The sequence below is a fragment of the Panthera uncia genome, chromosome E1 (assembly GCF_023721935.1).
Source record: "Panthera uncia isolate 11264 chromosome E1, Puncia_PCG_1.0, whole genome shotgun sequence".
NCBI lineage: Eukaryota > Metazoa > Chordata > Mammalia > Carnivora > Felidae > Panthera > Panthera uncia.
In genome coordinates, this window is record NC_064814.1 from 56,502,690 (window position 1) to 56,521,743 (window position 19,054).

Genomic DNA, 19,054 nt, shown 5'->3' on the forward strand with positions numbered 1-19,054 from the left:
TGGGGGGGGGTTGAGACCGGCGAGTTGCGGGGGGGGGTGCTGTTGGTCGGCGAGGGCTAGAGCCCGGGAGTTGCGGAGGGCGAGGGGGGCAGCGGCGGCAGCAGCGGGGTTCGCTGTAGAGGGAGAGTAGCTGGCGGGGGGGGGTGGGCTAGAGTTTAGGGGTCCGCAGCCTAGTCACTTGGCGGTGAGTACGGGGGCGGAGGGGGGGCGGCGGCCGGAGGGCTCGGAACTGGGCCCGGGGGCCCGGCGGGGAGCCCGAGGAGCTCGAGACGGGGAGGGGCCAAAGCCCCGGATGGGGGCGGAGGGACGGCGAAATTGTGGGGAGCGCGGTATGGGGGGGCAGGTGGGGCCGCGTCCGGGTTAGTGCTCGCTCGTCTGTCCCGGCCGCGAAGTGGCGTTGGATGTGTGAGCCTGTGTGTGTTTAGGGTGGGGGTGAGGGGCGCGCCGGGCCTCGTGCTCGAGTAGAAGGGGCCCGGAGGGCGGGGAGCGGTTCGGCGTGGTCATCCTGGACCCTGGGGGCGGACGGGTTGCGTGTGCGGTCGCGGAGGGCCCCGGGCGGCAGATCGCGACCGGGTAGGAACTCGGGGCTCTGGGCGCGTGTGAAGGACAGGGGCAGGCGGCCGCCCGGGCTCGGTCCGGGGGGCGGTATGGCGGGGTGGGGCGCCGAGTGATCGAGTAGACTGGAGTCTAGAGAAACCGTGAGTTGGGGGGGCGGGGCGCCAGGCCTCCGGTGGGGGGAAGGGGAGCGCTATAGCGAGGCCTGAGAGGGCGCCGCGCCCTGGCTCCGCCCCTCGCAGGGCGGAAGGGGGAGCAGGGGCGGGTCCAGCACAGCTGGGGACCTGCCGGCCTGGCCGGGGGGACCGGAGAGAAGAGGGGGTCTGCCTGGATCCTCCGAGATTTAGAGGTGGGGTTTCATGCGGACTCTCCGCTAGTGCCTTGACTCAGCTTTTATTGCTTCCACAGATCCACCTCCGACCCTTAAGCCAGAAACTCAGGTGAGGTTTCTCTTCCTTTTGCTGCCGGGGGCCCTCCCCCTCCTCTCTCTCCCCCTCCCCCCCCTTCTCCCTCTCCCCCTTCCTCCTGCCTCTTCTAGATCCCTTGCTCCGGGGTTTCTGCCTTTGGGAATGCCCCTCTTAAATTCCTTGTGATACGTGTTTCCTTTCAGCCACCAGAGAAACGTCGGAGAACCATTGAGGACTTCAACAAATTCTGCAGTTTCGTGTTGGCCTATGCCGGTTACATTCCCTCTAGCAAAGAGGTAGGGACTGGAGGGCCAGTAGCCTGAGGGTGGGTGTCCTAGGACTGGAGAGGGCAGTCTGTGTCACCGTGTAAGGGAAGCCTCTACCCGATGGGACACAGAAGACCAGGGAAATGGGAAACGTGGGAAAACCAGTACCTGGGGGCAGCTGGGTGACTCAGAGACTCGGCGGGGCCGAGTAGCAGTGAATGGTCGGTCTTGGGTTATTAATGGGAGGCGCCGCTGGATAAGTATTAGGAAGCTGAAAATGGCAACAGACGGGGCTATACGGAAACAGGTAAGGAAATCGCGCTCTGGTCTGCGGGTGACAATGCTGCGAGGCTGTGGGGACTGGGGAGAATGTCCAGAAAGTGAGGGCAGAGGTGACGTGCAGGTGTTCAAGGGGAGATGCTGAGGGGAATTGGGGAGGGGACAAAGTTTCTGAGTACAATGATTCTCTTTTTTGTTTTAGTGGTTTGGGCCAGGGTATCTCGGGGTAGATCTTGTCCCTGGTTTTTAGGCTGGGTTTGTTCAGGGGCTGAGGTGCCCCTGGGCCCCTGCTGACCCTGGTCTCTTCCCCCCATTTAAGGAAAGCGATTGGCCAGCCTCAGGCTCCAGCTCTCCTTTGCGAGGCGAGAGCGCGGCAGACAGTGATGGCTGGGACTCGGCCCCCTCAGATCTCCGAACCATCCAGACCTTTGTTAAGAAAGCAAAGTCATCCAAGAGAAGGGCGGCTCAAGCAGGCCCCACTCAACCAGGACCCCCAAGGTCCACTTTCTCTCGTCTGCAGGCCCCTGACAGCGCGACCCTGCTTGAGAAAATGAAGCTCAAGGACTCGCTCTTTGATCTAGATGGGCCCAAAATGGCGTCTCCGCTGTCCCCCACATCCCTGACACATGCCTCCCGGCCCCCTGCTGCTCTCACCCCGGTGCCCCTTTCCCAGGGGGACCTCTCCCAACCTCCTCGAAAGAAGGACCGAAAGAACCGAAAGTTGGGGCCGGGAGGGGGGGCTGGCTTTGGGGTGCTCCGGAGGCCTCGGCCGGCTCCCGGGGACGGGGAAAAGAGGTCTCGAATTAAGAAGAGCAAGAAACGGAAGTTGAAAAAGGCAGAGCGGGGGGATAGACTCCCACCTCCTGGGCCTCCCCGGGCACCCCCCAGTGACACAGACTCTGAAGAGGAGGAGGAAGAAGAGGAGGAGGAGGAGGAGGAGGAGATGGCAGCAATGGGGGGGGGTGAAGCCCCCGCCCCCGTGCTGCCGGCACCCCCAGAGGCTCCTAGGCCTCCTGCCACGGTGCACCCCGAAGGAGCCCCTCCCACTGACAGCGAAAGCAAGGACGTAGGGAGCACGGAAACCAGCCAAGACGGAGACGCCAGCTCCAGCGAAGGCGAGATGCGCGTCATGGACGAGGACATCATGGTGGAATCAGGTGCGAGGTTTGGGGCTGCCCCGGGTTAGCTAGGGGGACGGGCTCGGGGCTGCTGGGGACCCAAGAGCTCGGCCAGAGCACCAAACAAACCTTCTTTCCCCAGGTGATGACTCATGGGACCTGATCACGTGTTACTGCCGAAAGCCCTTTGCAGGGCGGCCCATGATCGAGTGCAGCCTGTGTGGGACATGGATCCACCTGTCTTGTGCGAAGATTAAGAAGACCAATGTCCCCGACTTCTTTTACTGCCAGAAATGCAAGGAACTGCGGCCAGAGGCCCGGCGGTTAGGGGGGCCTCCCAAATCGGGAGAGCCGTGACCTCGCCATCTCTAGGCTGGGACTTCCAGATGACAACAGGACTTGGGAACTGAGCCTCGGGGTCCTCAGTATGTCCCCTGGAGCTTGGATATTGTCCCACTTCACAGGCAGGAATACCCGAGGGAGGCTGGTTTGGAAATGAAGTGTCTTGGTTCCAGCCTCACCTTTCCTTCCCACCTTGTGGACTTGAACGTGGACCCATTACGGTTGGGGGTGGGAGGCCGTCTGGGTCCCTCGACACTTCATTTCTGCCCCTTAGACCTGCCACCCCTCACCTTGCGGGCCAGCGTTGGAATTGGGCTGGAATGGGACAGTTGTCTGTAAAACTCGAGTGTAAATACAGCGCCCCCCTCCCCTTCCTCGTCTTTTCTCTCACTCCCCCTTTATTCTACACCGGTTGTAGTTTTAATTTCGGCCTTCCCCTTTCGGGCAGGGCAGCTCGGAGGTGGAGGGCCAAGCAGAGCCTGGCCGAGGGGAGGAAGGAAAACAGAAAGGTGGCGGGACTCACTCACCTCTTTTGTTTTTAATACCGTCGGCCAGCTGTTTGTACAGACAGCCTGCGTGTTGTAAATAAAGCGGAGTGGGCTCTTTTGTGTTTATAGCCCTCACTGACTGTCCTGCTTGGGAGGGAGGCTTGGGAAAAGCTGACCGAAGACTGGCTGGGAGTGGGGCCGAAACCCACCTCCACGACCTGGCGGCGCGCCTTCCCCCCTCCCCCCAGTCCGGGACCCCCACACCCGCCATCCGCTCCCCCGACACGCACGCTCCAGGGGATCAGACTTGCTCGGAGCCCCCGCCTGAGCAGAGCACGGTGGGTGCCGGGGGGGGGGGGGGGGGGGGGGCAGAGACCGGGGGGACGCGGGTGGGGACACATTCGGGGGCGGGGCCGTTGAGGGCTGGGAGACCGTTGCTGAAAGCAACGATCACGTGTTAGGGGCCGTGGGAGGAGCCGGGAGGTCACGTGACCGGGAGGGGTCACGTGGCGGAGGGCGGGTCGACGCGGACCACGTGACATGGGGAGAGGTGGGCGGGGTGCTGAAGGGCGCCCGCGACGTCGGCGGCGGTGGCGCGCGGCTGCGGCGGAGGAGGAGGCGGCGGCGGCGTCTACGGCCTCGGGTCGAGCCCTACGGCCCGTCCCCCCTTCCCTCGGCCGCCACCCCGCTGCCCCCCCGCCCTCCGCCCCGCTGCCCCTCTCCGGCGCCGGGCCGGTCCTGGTCGCCTCGCGCGTCGGGTGGCGGGTGTGCGCAGGCGCGGCGGGGGCGCTTCGCCCCTTTGGGTGGGCGGCGGAGCCCGGGAGCGCGCGGGCGAGACCATGGCGGGCAGCGGCGCGGGGGGGCGGCGGTGTCGGGGAGACGAAGGTGATTTACCACCTGGATGAAGAAGAGACCCCGTATCTGGTGAAGATTCCCGTCCCCGCGGAGCGCATCACCCTGGGCGATTTCAAGAGCGTCCTGCAGCGGCCCGCGGGCGCTAAGTACTTTTTCAAGTCAATGGATCAGGATTTCGGGTGAGCGCGAGGCCTAGATTGCAGCCGATGGGGGGGGCCGTGCTGGCGTGGATTGGGCAATATCGAGGGGCACAGGTCTGCTCTGGGCCATACTGGGTTTTCTGGGTTCTAGTGGAGCAGATTGTGTTATGCTGGGGTTAGATTGCCTATCCCAGGACGGGCAAGGTTATGCTTGGACAGATTGGGGCGCTCAGCGCTGTAGGACGACAGACTGGGCTGTGCTAAACCAGATTAGGGGAGATTAGGCTATCCTGGAATAGAGTGGGACACAGTGCTTTATTTGGGGAGGTGCCGAATTCACCCGTCCTGTATTCCGAGCAGTCCTGTAGCACACAGGCTATGAGGGATGTCGTGGAATCTTCGGGTATAGATTGATTTGTGTTGGGGCAATTTGGGACATCCTGGACTGTATTAGAGCAGACAGGATTGTTTGGGGACGTTCTGGTATGTACTAACGCAAAGAATGCTGCATTGGGATGTTCTAGGCTGCCATGGGGTAGATGAGGCTGTCTGGGAAAAACTTGGGCCACCCTGGTCTCTACTGGGTTGTATTGGTTGATGTTAGTTTTTGCTGGGGTTTGGTTTTTATTGAGCCTCAGTACAGGGGCAGACAAGCAGGGCTTTGGGGGGGTGTCTATGCCAGTACGGACAACTGTATAGGGATAATCCGCTCTATATTGGTACAGACAGCTGCATGTGAGGACATTGTCGGCTGTTTCTAAAATATATTGGGCTATTCTGGCGTAATTTGGGTCATTCTGGACTCGACTAGGATTTTTAATACACAGTGAGTCCTTTTGGGTTTATAGCTCTTGAGACGGAGCCCTCCACCTTCAGCTCTTGAAGGCAGGCTGGATTAGACTGGGGCAGTCTGGCTTCCATGGATAGCTGAACAGACTGGCTTCTACCAAGAAAGAGTGTTTGTTGGATGTTGGGAAGGCGGTATTATCTTGGGAGTTACCTGGGGTTGACTGATTGATTGGTTGATTTTGAGAGAGAGAGAGACGGAAAGAGCAAGAGGGGGAGGGGGAAAGAGATGGGGAGCAGAGGATCTGAAGCAGGCTCTGCGCTGACAGCAGCGAGCCCGATGTGGAGCTCGAACTCACGAACCGTGAGATCATGACCTGAGCCGAAGTTGGATGCTCAACCAACCGAGCCACCCAGGTGCCCCCTGGGACTTGGCTGGGATTTAAATCAAGGTTCTACTGTTTGTTAGCAGTATGTTGACGTAGTTAGTATCGAAAATCTCACATAGGTGCGTGGCGCACAGTAGCTTTTCAGTAAGTTGGTACCGTCGTTAATAATGTCGGGTCTGACCCGTCCATAAGCGAGGTTATGGTGTGACATAAGACGGAGTGATTTGCCAGACTAGGTTACGCAGAGACTGAATTATGTTGCAAAACATCCTGTGTTGTATCGAGATTGATTGACCGTGACTGGGCTGAGTTGTCCCATTGGTAACAAATGGGATTAAGTTGTCACGTATCCAGGCTTCTGGAACCACATTAAGCCAGAGGGTTAATGAGACAGGCTGTTCGAATTTGGAGGTGAGAATATGTGCGTGTGAGAGAGAGAACCCGTTGAGGGCAGGGATTCTCGTAGTTCGTGTATTTATTCAGCCAGCGTTTGTTGACGCTTAACAAGTGTCCGGTCTGTCGCTGTGTGGCCAGGACAAGGTGCCAAACAGAACAGGCGGCCGTGATTTCACATGGTGGGTGAGAAGGAGCGAGTCGTGTCCATCCTGACGCTGGGCTTTGGGGTCTGTCAGGCAAGACAGGTTGCTTGGTGCAGAGACCTGTGGGAGGCACAGGGCGGGTCACAGCTGGGGTTCGTCTGTCCCTGGGAGGGCCCCGCCTAGTGAGGAGGTACGATTTTTGGTCTAGCGGGTGTTTTCACGTGGGGAAAAGTAGCCCATTTGGAGAGCTCTCTGGGAGGGAGGGAGAGAGAGAAAAGCAAGGAAAATGTGAGACTAGAGGCTTCGGGACCAAAGGGTTTGGGGACAGGGTGTGAGGAGTGGGGTGGGGGTTGGGGGAGGTGCCGGCAAGGCTCCTAAGGTGAGACAGACCTACCTGTAGGGTCACCCAAGGGAACAGGACGGTCTCTGAGATCCGAGTGAGAAGTTGGAAGCGGACCCCAGGAAATTTTTGGAGCAGCATTGAGCCCGGAGGATGAGTTGGGGAGAGAAGGAAGGAAAGGGAGCGAATGGGGAGACCCCGTAGGTGTGCAAGCGAAGGGTTTCAGCGTCAGGGAAGAGGACTGGGTCAGGGCTGGAGAAAGTCGGCGCCCCCGAGCTCCATGGATGCGGGTCAGGAGGTTTGAATTGGGGGTGCGCTGGGGGGGTGGTGAGGCCAGTCTCACCGGCCTTTGTGCCCTCTCTCGGCAGGGTGGTGAAGGAGGAGATTTCAGATGACAGCGCCCGCCTCCCCTGCTTCAACGGAAGGGTGGTGTCCTGGGTGAGCGGCCGTCCCTCTCACGCCACCAGGCGCTCTGAGCCTCAGTGTCCCCGGCCCACTCGTTGGAGGCCCTGGCTCTTTGCTTCCTCGGCGGCTTGGAGAGCCAGCCGCGGCCCATCAGCCTTCTCTGGGGCCTGTATTGCCAGCTCCTGCTCTCTCTCTGCTCATCCCAAGCACAGTCCTTGCTCAGACCCACCCCCTGCCCCTCTCCGCGTCCTGGGACGCCTCACTTCCCGGTCGAGCCGCTTTCTGTCTTTGCACTTTTCAGCTGGTGTCATCGGATAACCCCCAACCCGAGGTGGCTCCCCCAGCCCACGAGCCTCGGACCGAGCTGGCGCCACCGCCGCCACCGTTACCCCCTTTGCCGCCGGAGAGGACCAGTGGCATTGGCGACTCCAGACCTCCATCCTTCCAGTGAGATTGGGGATCCTTGAGTCCGGGGGAGGGAATCGAGGACGTGGAGCCCCAGCCCACTGATGCGGGCTGCGAACCGTCTCTGCCCATCCAGCCCTAACGTGTCCAGCAGCCGGGAAAACCTGGAGCCCGAGACAGAAACGGAGTCGGTGGTGTCTCTGCGGCGGGAACGGCCTCGCAGGAGAGACAGCAGTGAGCATGGCGGTGAGGGGGGGCGGGCCCGAGGCCGGGTCCTCCGGGAGCCCGGGGAGGGCGGTGGTGGGAGTAAGGAGGGGGGACAGCTTCCTGAGGTGCCTGTTCATGCTCAGCGGGGGGCCACAGGCCTGGCGGCCCCTCGAGGCTGGAGCGCCACCTGGCCGGGTACGAGAGCTCCTCGACGCTCATGACCAGTGAGCTGGAGAGCACCAGCCTGGGCGACTCTGACGACGACGACACCATGAGCAGGTAGGGCATCGCCCATCCTCCCGTCGTCGTCGTCCTCCTCCTCCCCCTCCTCCTCCCCCTCCCCCTCCCCCGCCCATCCCCCCCTCCCCCCCCCTCCGTGACCGTGACCGCCTCCGCCTCCTGACAGGTTCAGCAGCTCCACGGAGCAGAGCAGCGCCTCCCGCCTCCTGAAGCGCCACCGGCGGCGGAGGAAGCAGCGGCCGCCCCGCCTGGAGAGGGTGAGGGGGCTCTCACGGGACAGCTGGACCTTGGAGAAGTCGGGGGCCTTGGTTCAGGGGGTGCGAGGGCACAGGAAGCGAGCACCCCAGGGCCCGTCCCCGGGTCGTCGGAGGCAGTGCGGCTCCTTCCCCGTTTCCCCGACAGGCCTCGTCCTTCAGCAGCGTCACCGACTCCACCATGTCCCTCAACATCATCACGGTCACGCTCAACATGGGTACGGGGGAGCCCGGGCGGGGGCCGGGCCTGCGGGGGCCCGGGGGGCGCGCGGCGGGCTGCCCCCGGTCACCCGCGCCCCTTCCGCAGAGAAGTACAACTTCCTGGGCATCTCCATCGTGGGCCAGAGCAACGAGCGGGGCGACGGCGGCATCTACATCGGCTCCATCATGAAGGGGGGCGCCGTGGCGGCCGACGGGCGCATCGAGCCGGGCGACATGTTGCTGCAGGTGCGCTGGTCCTGGGCCCCGGGGCGGGGGGTAGGGTTGGGGGCCCCGGCGGCCTCTGACCCGCTGGCCCGGCTTCCAGGTGAACGACGTGAACTTCGAGAACATGAGCAATGACGACGCGGTGCGGGTGCTGCGGGACATCGTGCACAAGCCGGGGTGAGCCGCTGGCCCGGCCTGGGTCTGCTCTCCTAGTGGTGGCGGCGTCTCGGTTAGCGGGGGCGTGACATCACGCGTGTCCCGAGAGCGCGAGGCGGGACCGTGTGACGTGACAGGTAACCGTGGCGTGGGGGTGCCTGTGTGAGCCCGGCTCAGGTCGTGACCTAGAAGGTGGCCGGCGCCTCCGACGCCCCTTCCTCGGTCTCCCCGGAGGGCATTGTTCTCCTGCCTTGCTGTCACTGCTCCATTCGGTCCCCCCACCTCGTGTGTGTGCACACGCGTGTATGCGGGTTCGTGAACCGCATCGGTTAGCTGTCCGGTTCCCGGACTTACACTCAGCGGCATTTCTAGACTGGTCTGCGTTGGTGGGTCCCTCTGTCTCTGGTGTCTTCTCCGTCCTGTTCCTCAGCCCGTCAGTCCCAGGCCCGCACACTCCCGAGCCCTTGCCGGCCACCCCCGCCTGACCGCTTCTCCCCTCCCACAGCCCCATCGTGCTGACGGTGGCCAAGTGCTGGGATCCCTCTCCCCAGGCCTACTTCACCCTTCCTCGGAGTGAGTGGTGCCGGGGAGGGTCTGTGGCTGCCTGGGCAAGAGAGCAGGGCTCGGGGTTGGGCCTCCACGTGGCGGGAGGCGGTGGGGGAGGGTCGGGAGGGAGGCGGGGTGGGAGTCTGAGTCGGGGAGGGCCGGCGAAGCATCCGTCTCGGGGGGCCTCCTCTGTCCCAGATGAGCCCATCCAGCCCATTGACCCCGCTGCCTGGGTGTCCCACTCCGCCGCGCTGACGGGCACCTTCCCAGCCTATCCGGGCTCCTCGTCCATGAGCACCATGACATCGGGGTCCTCTCTGCCTGACGGTGAGCCCCCAGCCCCGCCTCTCTCCCCTCCCCGGGAGGCCTCTCGGTGGTGCTGGGGCCCTACCCTGCCGCCTCCTTTCTCTGACAGGTTGTGAGGGGCGGGGTCTCTCCATCCACACAGACATGGCGTCTGTGACCAAGGCCATGGCAGCTCCCGAATCTGGACTGGAAGTTCGGGACCGCATGTGGCTCAAGATCACCATCCCTAACGCCTTCCTGGGTAGCTCCGGTCTCTGGGCAGGGGGGGCGGGGGGGGGGGTGGGGGGGGGGCGGGGCAGGAGGCCCGGGCTGGGGAGGGCCCAGGCAGGGGTGAGGCAGCAGTCGGGGAGGAAAACCTGAGCGCTTTTTCTGCTCCGTGCGCCCCCAGGCTCGGACGTAGTTGACTGGCTTTACCATCACGTGGAAGGCTTTCCTGAGCGCCGGGAGGCCCGCAAATACGCCAGTGGGCTGCTCAAGGCTGGCCTCATCCGACACACGGTGAACAAAATCACATTCTCTGAGCAGTGCTATTACGTGTTCGGGGACCTCAGTGGCGGCTGTGAGAGCTGTAAGTGCCCCCATCCCCGCCCCTTTCTGTCTCCGGCCCACAGCCAGCCAGGGTGCCCGTGGTCACTTGAGCAGTGTGTGTCCTGCGTCAGGCCCCCCCGCCCCGGCCAACGTCCACTTGCGTCCTGCCTCTCAAGCCGTGCGCCACGCGCAGGGCTGTGCGCCGGGGGGGAGCGGAGTCTCCTGAGTCTCAGGAGAGCATGGGCCCTGGGTGAGCTCTGCCCTGACCGCGGCAGAGGGGTGGGTGTTTCCTGTCAGAGGCCCTCGTCTCCGCCCCCCCGTCGTGGATGGTTCTGGGGAAGCAGTGCCCGGTTTCCCTCCGTTCACCATCTTTGTGTCCTGGCCACTGGAAGCAGTGACTCCCGGTCTCCCTCTCGCTCTGCAGACCTGGTCAACCTGTCCCTGAACGATGACGGTTCCAGCGGGGCTTCGGACCAGGACACCTTGGCCCCTCTGCCTGGGGCGACCCCGTGGCCCCTGCTGCCCACCTTCTCCTACCAGTACCCAGCCCCGCACCCATACAGCCCCCAGCCGCCACCCTACCATGAGCTCTCATCCTACACCTACGGCGGGGGCAGTGCCAGCAGCCAGCACAGCGAGGGTAAGTCGCGGCTAGATGCCAGCGGCGGGGCGGGGGGGATGCAGGCAGGAAAGGCTGGCGCAGGGGCGGAGGCGGGGCTGACCCGGGGCCGCTGGGCTGGGGCTCAGTTCGCCTCCTCTCCTCCACCCCACAGGGAGCCGGAGCAGTGGGTCAACACGGAGCGACGGGGGGGGCGGGGCGTACGGGGAGGCCTGAGGAGCGGGCCCCCGAGTCCAAGTCCGGCAGCGGCAGTGAGTCCGAGCCCTCCACCCGGGGGGGGCAGCCTTCGGCGGGGTGGGGACCCTGGTGGGGCTGGTGATGGGGGCCCGCCCCCTTCCAGAGGCTCTTCGGGGGGCGCGCCCAATCTCCGAGCCCACCCCGGGCTCCATCCCTATGGACCACCCCCTGGCATGGCCCTCCCCTACAATCCCATGATGGTGGTCATGGTGCCCCCGCCCCCACCCCCCGTGCCTCCAGCAGTGCAGCCCCCGGGGGCCCCTCCGGTCAGAGACCTGGGCTCTGTGCCCCCAGAGCTGACCGCCAGCCGCCAGAGCTTCCACATGGCCATGGGCAACCCCAGTGAGTTCTTTGTGGATGTTATGTAGAGCACGTGGCGGGCCTGTCCAGTCAGCGCTTGGTGCTTCTGTCCTGTGCCGGGGGTCTCGTCCGTCACGTGCCTGGCACTCCTCTGGCCCAGCTCAGCCCAGCCTGCGGGCTGCTGGGAGGCGGCCGCCCCTGGGACTCTCACCAGCAGTGCCTGGTTCCTCCCCTTTCCCTCCGGGGGTGCGCAAGGGACCTTGGGTTATTTTTAGCTTTACTGTTTTTGTACGCCTTTTGGGGGGGGGGGGTTGAAGTAGACTTTCGTACGTTTTTCGGACTATTTTTTTAGTAGATGTTTCTCTTTTTATACGAAGAACCTCTATCTCCTGGGCCCTTCCCAACCCCGAAATGTGACCTCCTCCTCTGTCCGTCCAACTCTGTCCTGTGCAGGGTAGCGGTGGTCAGCGGTACCCTGGGAGGAGGAAGGGCTGGGCACCCTAGACAGCAAAGGAAGGTGGGGTGTTCGGTCTCGGGGGCCCGTGTAGCTGCTTTTGTTACTCTATTTATTTAGTCACCTGTATAAGACACCAAATAAAGCAATAGAGGCCAACCGCGCACGCCTCTGGCTCCTTTCTTTGGGAGGGAGGCAGGCAGGGAGAGAACTGAGGCAGCAGCGAGGCACGGCTGGTGAGAACCTTTACTTGTGAGGCAGGCAGTGGGCCTCCGAGAGCAGCCGCCGCCCGGGGGCCAGGCCCTCCTTAAGGCAGAACGAGGGGGCTGGGCTTTGGCTTGGGAGAAGGCACAAGGGGGGCGGGCGGGCAGGTGGCCAGGAGTCCTCAGAAGCCGAGGGGGTTGCTGGTGACCACACCGCCTCGCTCCACCAAGGCCGTGGAGATGCTTTTGAAGTTCCGGAAGAGCTCCTGTTGCTGCGGGTCAGACTGCAGAGCGGTCATGGTCGCCCGGACCCGCACGGCCGCCTGGGGAGAGGGCAGGAGAGGTCCAGGCCTGCGCCTCCGGCCCCCCCGCGCGCCCTCGGTAACCCCGAGCCTCACCTCGATACACCAGCTGTCGCAGAGCATCTTCTCGTGCTGGGCTGTAGGGTGGCCCTCGCTCAGGGATCTCGAGGCCCTGGTGCAGGGCAAGAAGAGACCGCACAGCTGGGCTGGGAGCCCCGGCCCGGGACCCCTGCGGCTCAGGCCTCCCACGCCACCCCCTCACCTGGACAGCACTACCACCATGGTGTAGAGGTCAATGGCACTGTCTGCCAGACGCTGCAGCACAAACTGTTCATCTGTCGGGTACGTGGGACGGCGGGGGGAGGTGTCAGCCGGAGGGGGAGGGGGGGGGGGGGGGGGGGGAGTGGGGGGCGGGGACGGGGTAGATCTCACTCACTGACAATTCCCTTCTTGTGTTTTATCAGCTTGGCCTCCACCACGGCGGCGAACTGCTCCAAGGCCTGCACCACCTGCCCCGAGAGGAGAGGGGCTGGGGGAGGGAGCCCGGCCGCACGGGCCCTCCGCCGCCTCTGCCAGGCCCGCCCGACTACTCACCAGCTCCCCGCTGCGGCTCAGCTCCCGGTGGATGACGCCGCTGAGACTCAGGCCGCTGCCCAGCCCTGCCCGCCTGAGAGGACGGGGGGGAGTGACGGGTTAGTGGCCGCCCCGTGCCCCTACCGGCCCCGCCCCGGCTCTGAGCTGACCTCCTCAGCTGCTTGCCCGCCTCGCCTAAGAGAAGGCCGGCGTTCCCAAAAGGATTCTTCAGAGCATTGCCGAGTCCAGAGAGTTCCTTTCCTTTGTCCTGTGTGGGGAGAGGGCCTAGCGCTCAGGACGTGCTCTTCTCCCTACTCCGCCCCTCCCCCCCCCCCCCCGTTCCCTCTTACCACGCAGCCCTGCAGAGCCACAAACAGTCGGAGGATGTCGTTCGTCCCTTCGAAGATCCGGAAGATGCGAAGATCTCGGAGAACGCGCTCCACCCCAGGCTCCTGCCCCGGGAGGCCAGAACGCACACCCCTGCCGAGGCGCGCCCACCCACCCCGCCCCGCCCCCCGTCCCAGCCGCGGCCCCCCGGGGCCCAGAGCCAGCCTGTACCTTCATGAAGCCCATGCCGCCCATGATCTGGATGCACTCGTCGGTCACCTTCCAGGCGGCCTCCTGGGAACAGAGAGCCCTGTAAGACCGGTCTTGGAGCCAAGCTCCCACGCTGGGCTCTCTCCCACCCTGTGGGCCTGGGACCTCACCGAGCCAAAGATCTTACTGATGGCGGCTTCTATCTGGAAGTCCGTGGATCCCTGGTCCATGTTGGCACTCACCATGTAAGCCATGGACTGAGGTTGCGGGGTGGGAACACGGAGAGGAAACGCAGCGCATCAGACTCGACCCGGCCACCTGCGTCTGCCCTAGCTCCTCGTGGCCCTGGCCTTCACCTTCTAGCTCCACCCCTCACGCACGGTGAAACACTGGGTCCCCCGAGTCAGTTCAGTGGGGGCTTCTGGGCATCTGACTTCTTTGAAGGGGGTGAAGAGGTAAGGGCGGGGGTGCAGGCGGAATAAACTTCAGCTACTTCTGGAAGCATCTCCGAACAGCACGGCTCTCCCCCTCGTGCAGCGACTGAGCTGACTACGCCTCCCCGCATCCCCTAGGGCATTGGTGTGAAGCTGGAGACCCACTGCCCCAGGTGCTGCTGGGGGTCGTGGTCCAAACCGACTATGGGGAAGAAGGCCCCGGGGCTCTGGGGAGCGCGGTACGGGAAGACCCTCACCTCAGTCACGTAGTGCAGTATAGCCATCCGGGCCAGCTTCTCCTGGATCAGCCCAAAGTTGTGAATTTTATCCCCAAACTGGGTACGATTCGTAGCATGATCCACCTGGAAGAAGGCACAAGGGTCCCACTGTGGTTAACCCAGTGCCCCCCGCCCCCCGCCAGGCATTGGGGCTGGGCTGGACACAGACCTGAGCGATCAGGCCTGGGAGCTGCCAGCATGGGAGGGGTTTCTGGGGGGATGGAATACCCTCAAGGGGACAGGGCCACATGGGAAGGGGGACCGTGTGACTTCTGGCCAGGCATGGTACTCACCGCCTTAGCGATGATGCCCTTCATGGTGCCTGCAAGGGCCGCGGCCATGCCGAACCTTCCGTTGTTGAGAATGTGCATGGCGACCTTGAAGCCACCCCCTACCTCGCCCAGCACGTTTTCTGCCGGCACCCGTACTCCGTCAAAGTACACCTCTGCCGTGTTCGAGGCCTTGATGCCCATCTTCTTCTCCGGGGGCCCGCTGTGACAGGGTGGGGTAGAGAAGCAGAAGTGTGCTCAACAGGTCGCGGGGGCGGAGGGGGGGGGCATTTGTTACAAGCCAAGGAGGAATTAACATCAACCAGGAAAGGGCGTGGGAGGGTGCGGGCAACTGTCCCTGCCTGCCCGGAGGGGAAGGAGGCCTGGCTATTAGCCCACTGGATGCTGGGCTCGCTGGTTGCGGGAGCCGGACCTTTATGTTGGTTCTGTGCGGATTGGTCCCAAAGAGAACATGCCGTCTAGCTCTTTGGGTTTTGCACACGTCCCCGGGGTGACCTGTGACGCCGTCTGCTCTGTGCTGCCCCCAAACCTGGCCTGACCTTTTCCTTCCTCCCCAAACCCACTCACTGGGTAACACCTCCAAAGCTCCTTTCCACCACAAAAGCTGTGATCTTCTCTTTCACGGCCCCCGTGGCTGCATCTGTAACTGGTGTCTTGGCAAAGACCGTGAAGATATCTGCCAGGCCCCCGTTACTGTGGACAAAGGAGGGCCAGTCAGGGTGCGGAGGACAGGACAGAACAGTGGGGGCCGGGAGTTGGGTGGAGGTGGACAGAAGGAAAGAAACGGGAAGATTGCCTGATCCAAATCTTGCTTCCGTTGAGGGTGTAATATTTTCCACAGGGGCTGGGCACAGCCGAACTTCGGATGGAGGCTGCATCCGACCCACTGGAGGGCTCGGTTAGACAGAAAGCAGCTATGGTCTCCCCTGGAGGTAGACAGTGCCTTTAAACGGGGTCCTGATGGGCATCAGAGGCCCCTCACTGCACCTTTCCCTCCCCAACACACACACACACACACACAGAGGCAACTCCTCCTTAACATCTCTGGCATCCCGTTCACCTTCACATTTCCCGACCAGCACACCCATCCCTTCCCAGAATCTTGCCCAACCGACCCACCCAGCTGTGTGGTGACCTTAGTACCACTGGCCCAGGATGCCCCCAGTCCCGGGGTCTCTCGGGGCTGCCTCACCAGATGCCAGTTTGGGGAGGTACTTTTCTTTCTGAGCCTTTGTGCCAAAGAGCAGGATGCCTTTGAATCCGATGCTCTGATGGGCCCCCAGGGTGATGCCCACGCCAAGGTCATGAGTGCCCACGATCTCCACTAAGCGGGCGTACTGCGGGGAAAAGCAGGCATCCGGGGCTCTTACTGGCTGCATGGGGCCGTAGCAGGGAAGTGTGGGCCACAGGCAGGGCCTGACCTGGGCAGCCCACACTGTGACTAGAGAGCCAAAATGTCACCGTGATAGAGAGGGACACGGGTGTCTCCCCAGCTCTTGGGAGAGAGGCTTCCTAACCTATTGTCAGTCTCTGCCATTAGGACTGGTGAGCCTGGGAGAAGTCCACAGCCCTAAGGGACTGTGTCCAGTTTGGTGATGTGTTTGGGACAGGTATGTGCATCCTGGGAGGGTCAACACGGGCAGGTATTTGGTGGACCTGAGCCTTGGGTCAGGTGAGCAAGGAACTTAATCACGGCAAAGCTGGGGTAGACTGGGATGCTGGGAGTGACCGAGGGGACCCCCCTCACCTGGGTGTTACAGAGGCCCACGCCGCCCAGTTCGCTGGGCACTTGCAGACCAAAGGCCCCCAGCTCCTTGAGACCCTGTAGAGTGGTCTCCTCCACCTTCTCCATCATGTCGTTCTTGGCAGGATCGTTGACCTCCTGGGGAGGGCGGGCAGAGGATGCATCCACGCTCCTTTTTTTTTTTTCTTTTCCAAAATTTTCTTAAGTTTATTTATGTTGAGAGAGAGCAAGTGGGGGGAGGGACAGAGACTGGGAAAGAGAATCCCAAGCAGGGTCTACCCGGTCAGCTCAGAGCCTGAGGCAGGGCCAGGACCCATGAACTGAGACATCACGACCAGAGCTGAGACCAAGAGCTGGAGGCCCAATTGACTGAGTCACCAGACGCCACCAAGCTCCTTTTAAAGCTCCTTTTAAACCGCTGAGCACCTCTCCCACCCCATCAGGAACCAAGCTATCAATTCCCCCGCCCCAGTCACTCCTCACCTCAAAGAAACGGGACACAGGCCCCACCAGCTCTTTGAGAAACTGTGCCTGCTCCTCGTTGAGCACTGTGGGGGCAGGGAAGGACAGGCTGGTCAGGCCGCCCAGGCGGTCAAGGGAAGCTGCCTTGCCCCACCCAGCTGTGACTACCCCTTACCAGAGGGGTAAGGGAACACCTGGTCGGTGGTGAGCTGGCCCCGGAACATCCCGGCTGCAAAGGACTTCGATTCCTGCGCAGGGAGAAGGGGGTTTCAGGGAGCTGTCCGCGGTGGGTGAGCCCCTGGCTTAGCTCCTCCCGGCCTGGGGGCCACCTACCGCCTTGGCCTGCTTCTCCTGGGTCGAAGCCTCAGGGGAAAGGGGATCTGACTTCTCCAGAACAGCCTGGGGAGACGTTTAGTTAGCGAGGCCGGGAAGGGGCTTCCGAGATGCCAAGGAGAGTCCAGGGGGACAGCTGGGGGGCGGCGTCGGGCGGGGGCGGCGACCTTTCCCCCAATTCCATCACCAGGGCACCCTGGCCTGACCTTTCCCCTACTTTCAGCGGCAGGTGACCGGGGTGGAGAGGGAGACCCCTGCCGGCGGCGGGGAAGGGGACGCCGGGGCGGACCCTCACTCCCACACGCCGCGCCCCAGGCCGCCGTCACTCACCTGAGTCGCCCCACTGGCATAGGGTCGCCGGGCCAGGCCGAGCGGGGGCTGCCCCAGGAGCGCACGGGGCCACGAGCTGTGGGGGAGCGGGGGTTTCAGTCCCGGCCCGGTCCCCAGGTCCGAGGCCACCCCCGCTCCGTCCCTTCTGTCGAACACACACCTTCCGACCCCCAACCTCCGCAGCTGCCGCCCCACGACCGGGGCCGTCCGTACCGCCTGCATCTTCGAACCGCTCGAGCTGCCGCCGCCTCGAGCGCGGAACCAGCGCCGCGGTCCCGTCTGCCCGAGTCTGGGCGCCCCCACCTAGTCTTGACTCTTGCTCCACAATGCACCGCGAGGTGGGCGGGCGGGGCTTCCGGCCTCGGGGCATGCCGGGAGCTGTAGTTCCGGCGCGCCCTCGGCCTCTGTATTCTGGTTGACCTAGGGCGGTCTCCGAACGTCCCCGCCTCCCCCAAACGCCTGGTCCCGCCTGTCCCACCTGGAGTGTGGGAGGGGTGATGGGACTGGCTGGGACGGACGAGGGAGAGGCTTAGGCGACCGCAGCCAGAGGGATGGAGGGTAGACGGAAAGGAGGACTTCCCAGGTGGAGTTGGAAGGGAGAGGTGGGAAGGAAGAAGCTTACGATAGATGCCAGAGGCAGAGGCAGAGGCACGGAAAGACGACCCATCGGGGTCCCTTGTGAAATCCGTCTCCACCCACACGAAAGGCAGGGACATGGTGGGGTGGGGGGCTCCAGCGGCGGGGCGAGTGTCCCAAGCACATTTCTCCTGAGACCTAGGAGGTGTCACTAACTTTGGAAACACCTGAATTTTCAGCGTAGGACCGTCCCCTCCCCTCTGCCAATTCGCTGCCTCCCCTTGAGGGCCTCTGAGACCTTCCTGAACGCCTGTCTGTGTCTGCCCTTGTTCCCGAGACCATGTGCCCAGGCTAGACGGCTGGCATTCTGGTTGCTTCCCAGCCTGTGAGGAACTGCAGGGGTGCTCACGTCCCCCAGTCCCCACTTCTCTAGCCCTGGGCCAAGGAGTCCTCGGTAACTCATACCCCCTCTCTGCCATCCTCACTGGGAACACCCCCCCAAGGAAAGATCTGGGCTCAGCTTCCTCTCCTTTGGGGTGGCTGGAGCCTCCTTGGGGGGGGGGGGTACCCTTCCCTCCTCCCTTCGGAAAGTGGAGCAAACTCCCGTTCATGGGTCCGTGGCTCTGGGGAGAGTGGCCAGGGTGTGAAGTTCCAGGAGGAGATAAGACTGCCTCCTTAGGCTAACAGCTGGAACTGGGTGGGGAGAAGGCAGCTCAGCTCCAACCCTGCGGATTAGGGAGATTAAAGTGACAGAAGAGAGAGATGTCCGAGGGACCCAGAGGTGAAAAACGAAAGGCCTGGGGGCTGGAGCTGGTGGGGGCAGGGACTGGGATTTGGGGACCCTTCTCCTGAACCTTCCCATAGAATCTGGGGTGAAAAGGCACAGGCTGGGGAAGGCGAATGTCTTGGTCCCTCTGTGTCTTCCCTGTCCCAACCCCACCCCCATTATTCTCCAGCTCCCCGGTCAGCCCTCTGGCTCCTGGCCCCCCCCACTACTGCGGTGGGCACCCCCTCTCCTCACCGTGCTGCACAGTGACCTCTTCCAGGCCTTGCTGGGTGAGTAGCCCCAATCATCTGAGGGGCAGTGTTTGGAAAGGGCTGGCCTGGGCCTGTGAGGGCAATGCCCAAACTTGGGGGCTGGTTGGGGGCGTGGAGGTCCCCTTGGTCCAAGCAGGGGTCGGTCGTCCTGACTGTCCCCCATCAAAGCCCAGCAGCCCTGGCTGGAGGAGCTCCTCCCTCACCGGACAGAAGGAGGCCAGAGATGGTGGCAGGGGTGGCCCGGGAGGCAGGGGTGGGGGAGGGTAACTCAGCTCTGTTCTGGTGACAGACATTCTGGACTATTATGAGGCTTGTATCTCAGAGAGCCAGGTAAGGGGGTGAGGTGGGGCCGCTGCCTCAGGGGAGC

General features: G+C 63.2%; 3 protein-coding genes and 1 long non-coding RNA gene across 5 annotated transcripts in view; 2 read left to right on the plus strand and 2 right to left on the minus strand.

Annotated features, from left to right (window-relative positions):
• The window catches only part of PHF23 (PHD finger protein 23), a 5,360-nt gene extending 1,777 nt beyond the window's left edge, over positions 1-3,583 (plus strand). Inside the window, exons 2-5 of the mRNA XM_049637104.1 lie at positions 964-995; positions 1,166-1,258; positions 1,827-2,664; positions 2,768-3,583. Coding sequence (XP_049493061.1) covers positions 964-995; positions 1,166-1,258; positions 1,827-2,664; positions 2,768-2,982 — 1,178 coding nt within the window. The 3' untranslated portion in view covers positions 2,983-3,583. The remainder of the gene's footprint in view (positions 1-963; positions 996-1,165; positions 1,259-1,826; positions 2,665-2,767) is intronic.
• On the minus strand, positions 1,199-2,840 carry LOC125927064 (uncharacterized). The gene is made up of 2 exons (XR_007459222.1): positions 2,755-2,840; positions 1,199-1,933 (listed from the first exon to the last, which is right to left on the minus strand). It is a non-coding gene; the product is annotated as an uncharacterized LOC125927064 (long non-coding RNA).
• A 631-nt stretch (positions 3,584-4,214) lies between the features above and the next one.
• On the plus strand, positions 4,215-11,748 carry DVL2 (dishevelled segment polarity protein 2). The gene is given in 18 exon segments (XM_049637111.1): positions 4,215-4,312; positions 4,314-4,489; positions 6,873-6,942; positions 7,211-7,356; positions 7,451-7,548; positions 7,665-7,800; positions 7,928-8,018; positions 8,164-8,233; positions 8,323-8,462; positions 8,542-8,618; positions 9,103-9,170; positions 9,342-9,470; positions 9,559-9,690; positions 9,838-10,017; positions 10,402-10,617; positions 10,751-10,779; positions 10,781-10,870; positions 10,872-11,748. Coding segments are annotated over 18 exon segments (2,196 nt in total). The 5' UTR covers positions 4,215-4,294; the 3' UTR covers positions 11,202-11,748.
• Positions 11,749-11,815: 67 nt separating this feature from the next.
• ACADVL (acyl-CoA dehydrogenase very long chain) lies at positions 11,816-17,410 on the minus strand. Of its 2 annotated transcripts, XM_049637112.1 has the most exons (20): positions 17,234-17,410; positions 17,074-17,149; positions 16,744-16,809; positions 16,586-16,658; positions 16,432-16,496; positions 15,952-16,086; positions 15,397-15,541; positions 15,001-15,130; positions 14,772-14,897; positions 14,208-14,406; positions 13,894-13,998; positions 13,373-13,459; positions 13,224-13,286; positions 13,016-13,117; positions 12,836-12,933; positions 12,687-12,759; positions 12,529-12,601; positions 12,355-12,427; positions 12,189-12,264; positions 11,816-12,113 (listed from the first exon to the last, which is right to left on the minus strand). In XM_049637112.1, exons 1-20 carry the CDS (start codon positions 17,293-17,295, stop codon positions 11,973-11,975), a joined length of 1,968 nt encoding a protein of 655 aa, XP_049493069.1. In that variant the 5' UTR covers positions 17,296-17,410; the 3' UTR covers positions 11,816-11,972. The 2 variants fall into 2 exon arrangements, with proteins under 2 accessions (XP_049493069.1, XP_049493070.1); XM_049637113.1 differs by lacking the exon at positions 16,744-16,809.
• Positions 17,411-19,054: the final 1,644 nt, after the last annotated feature.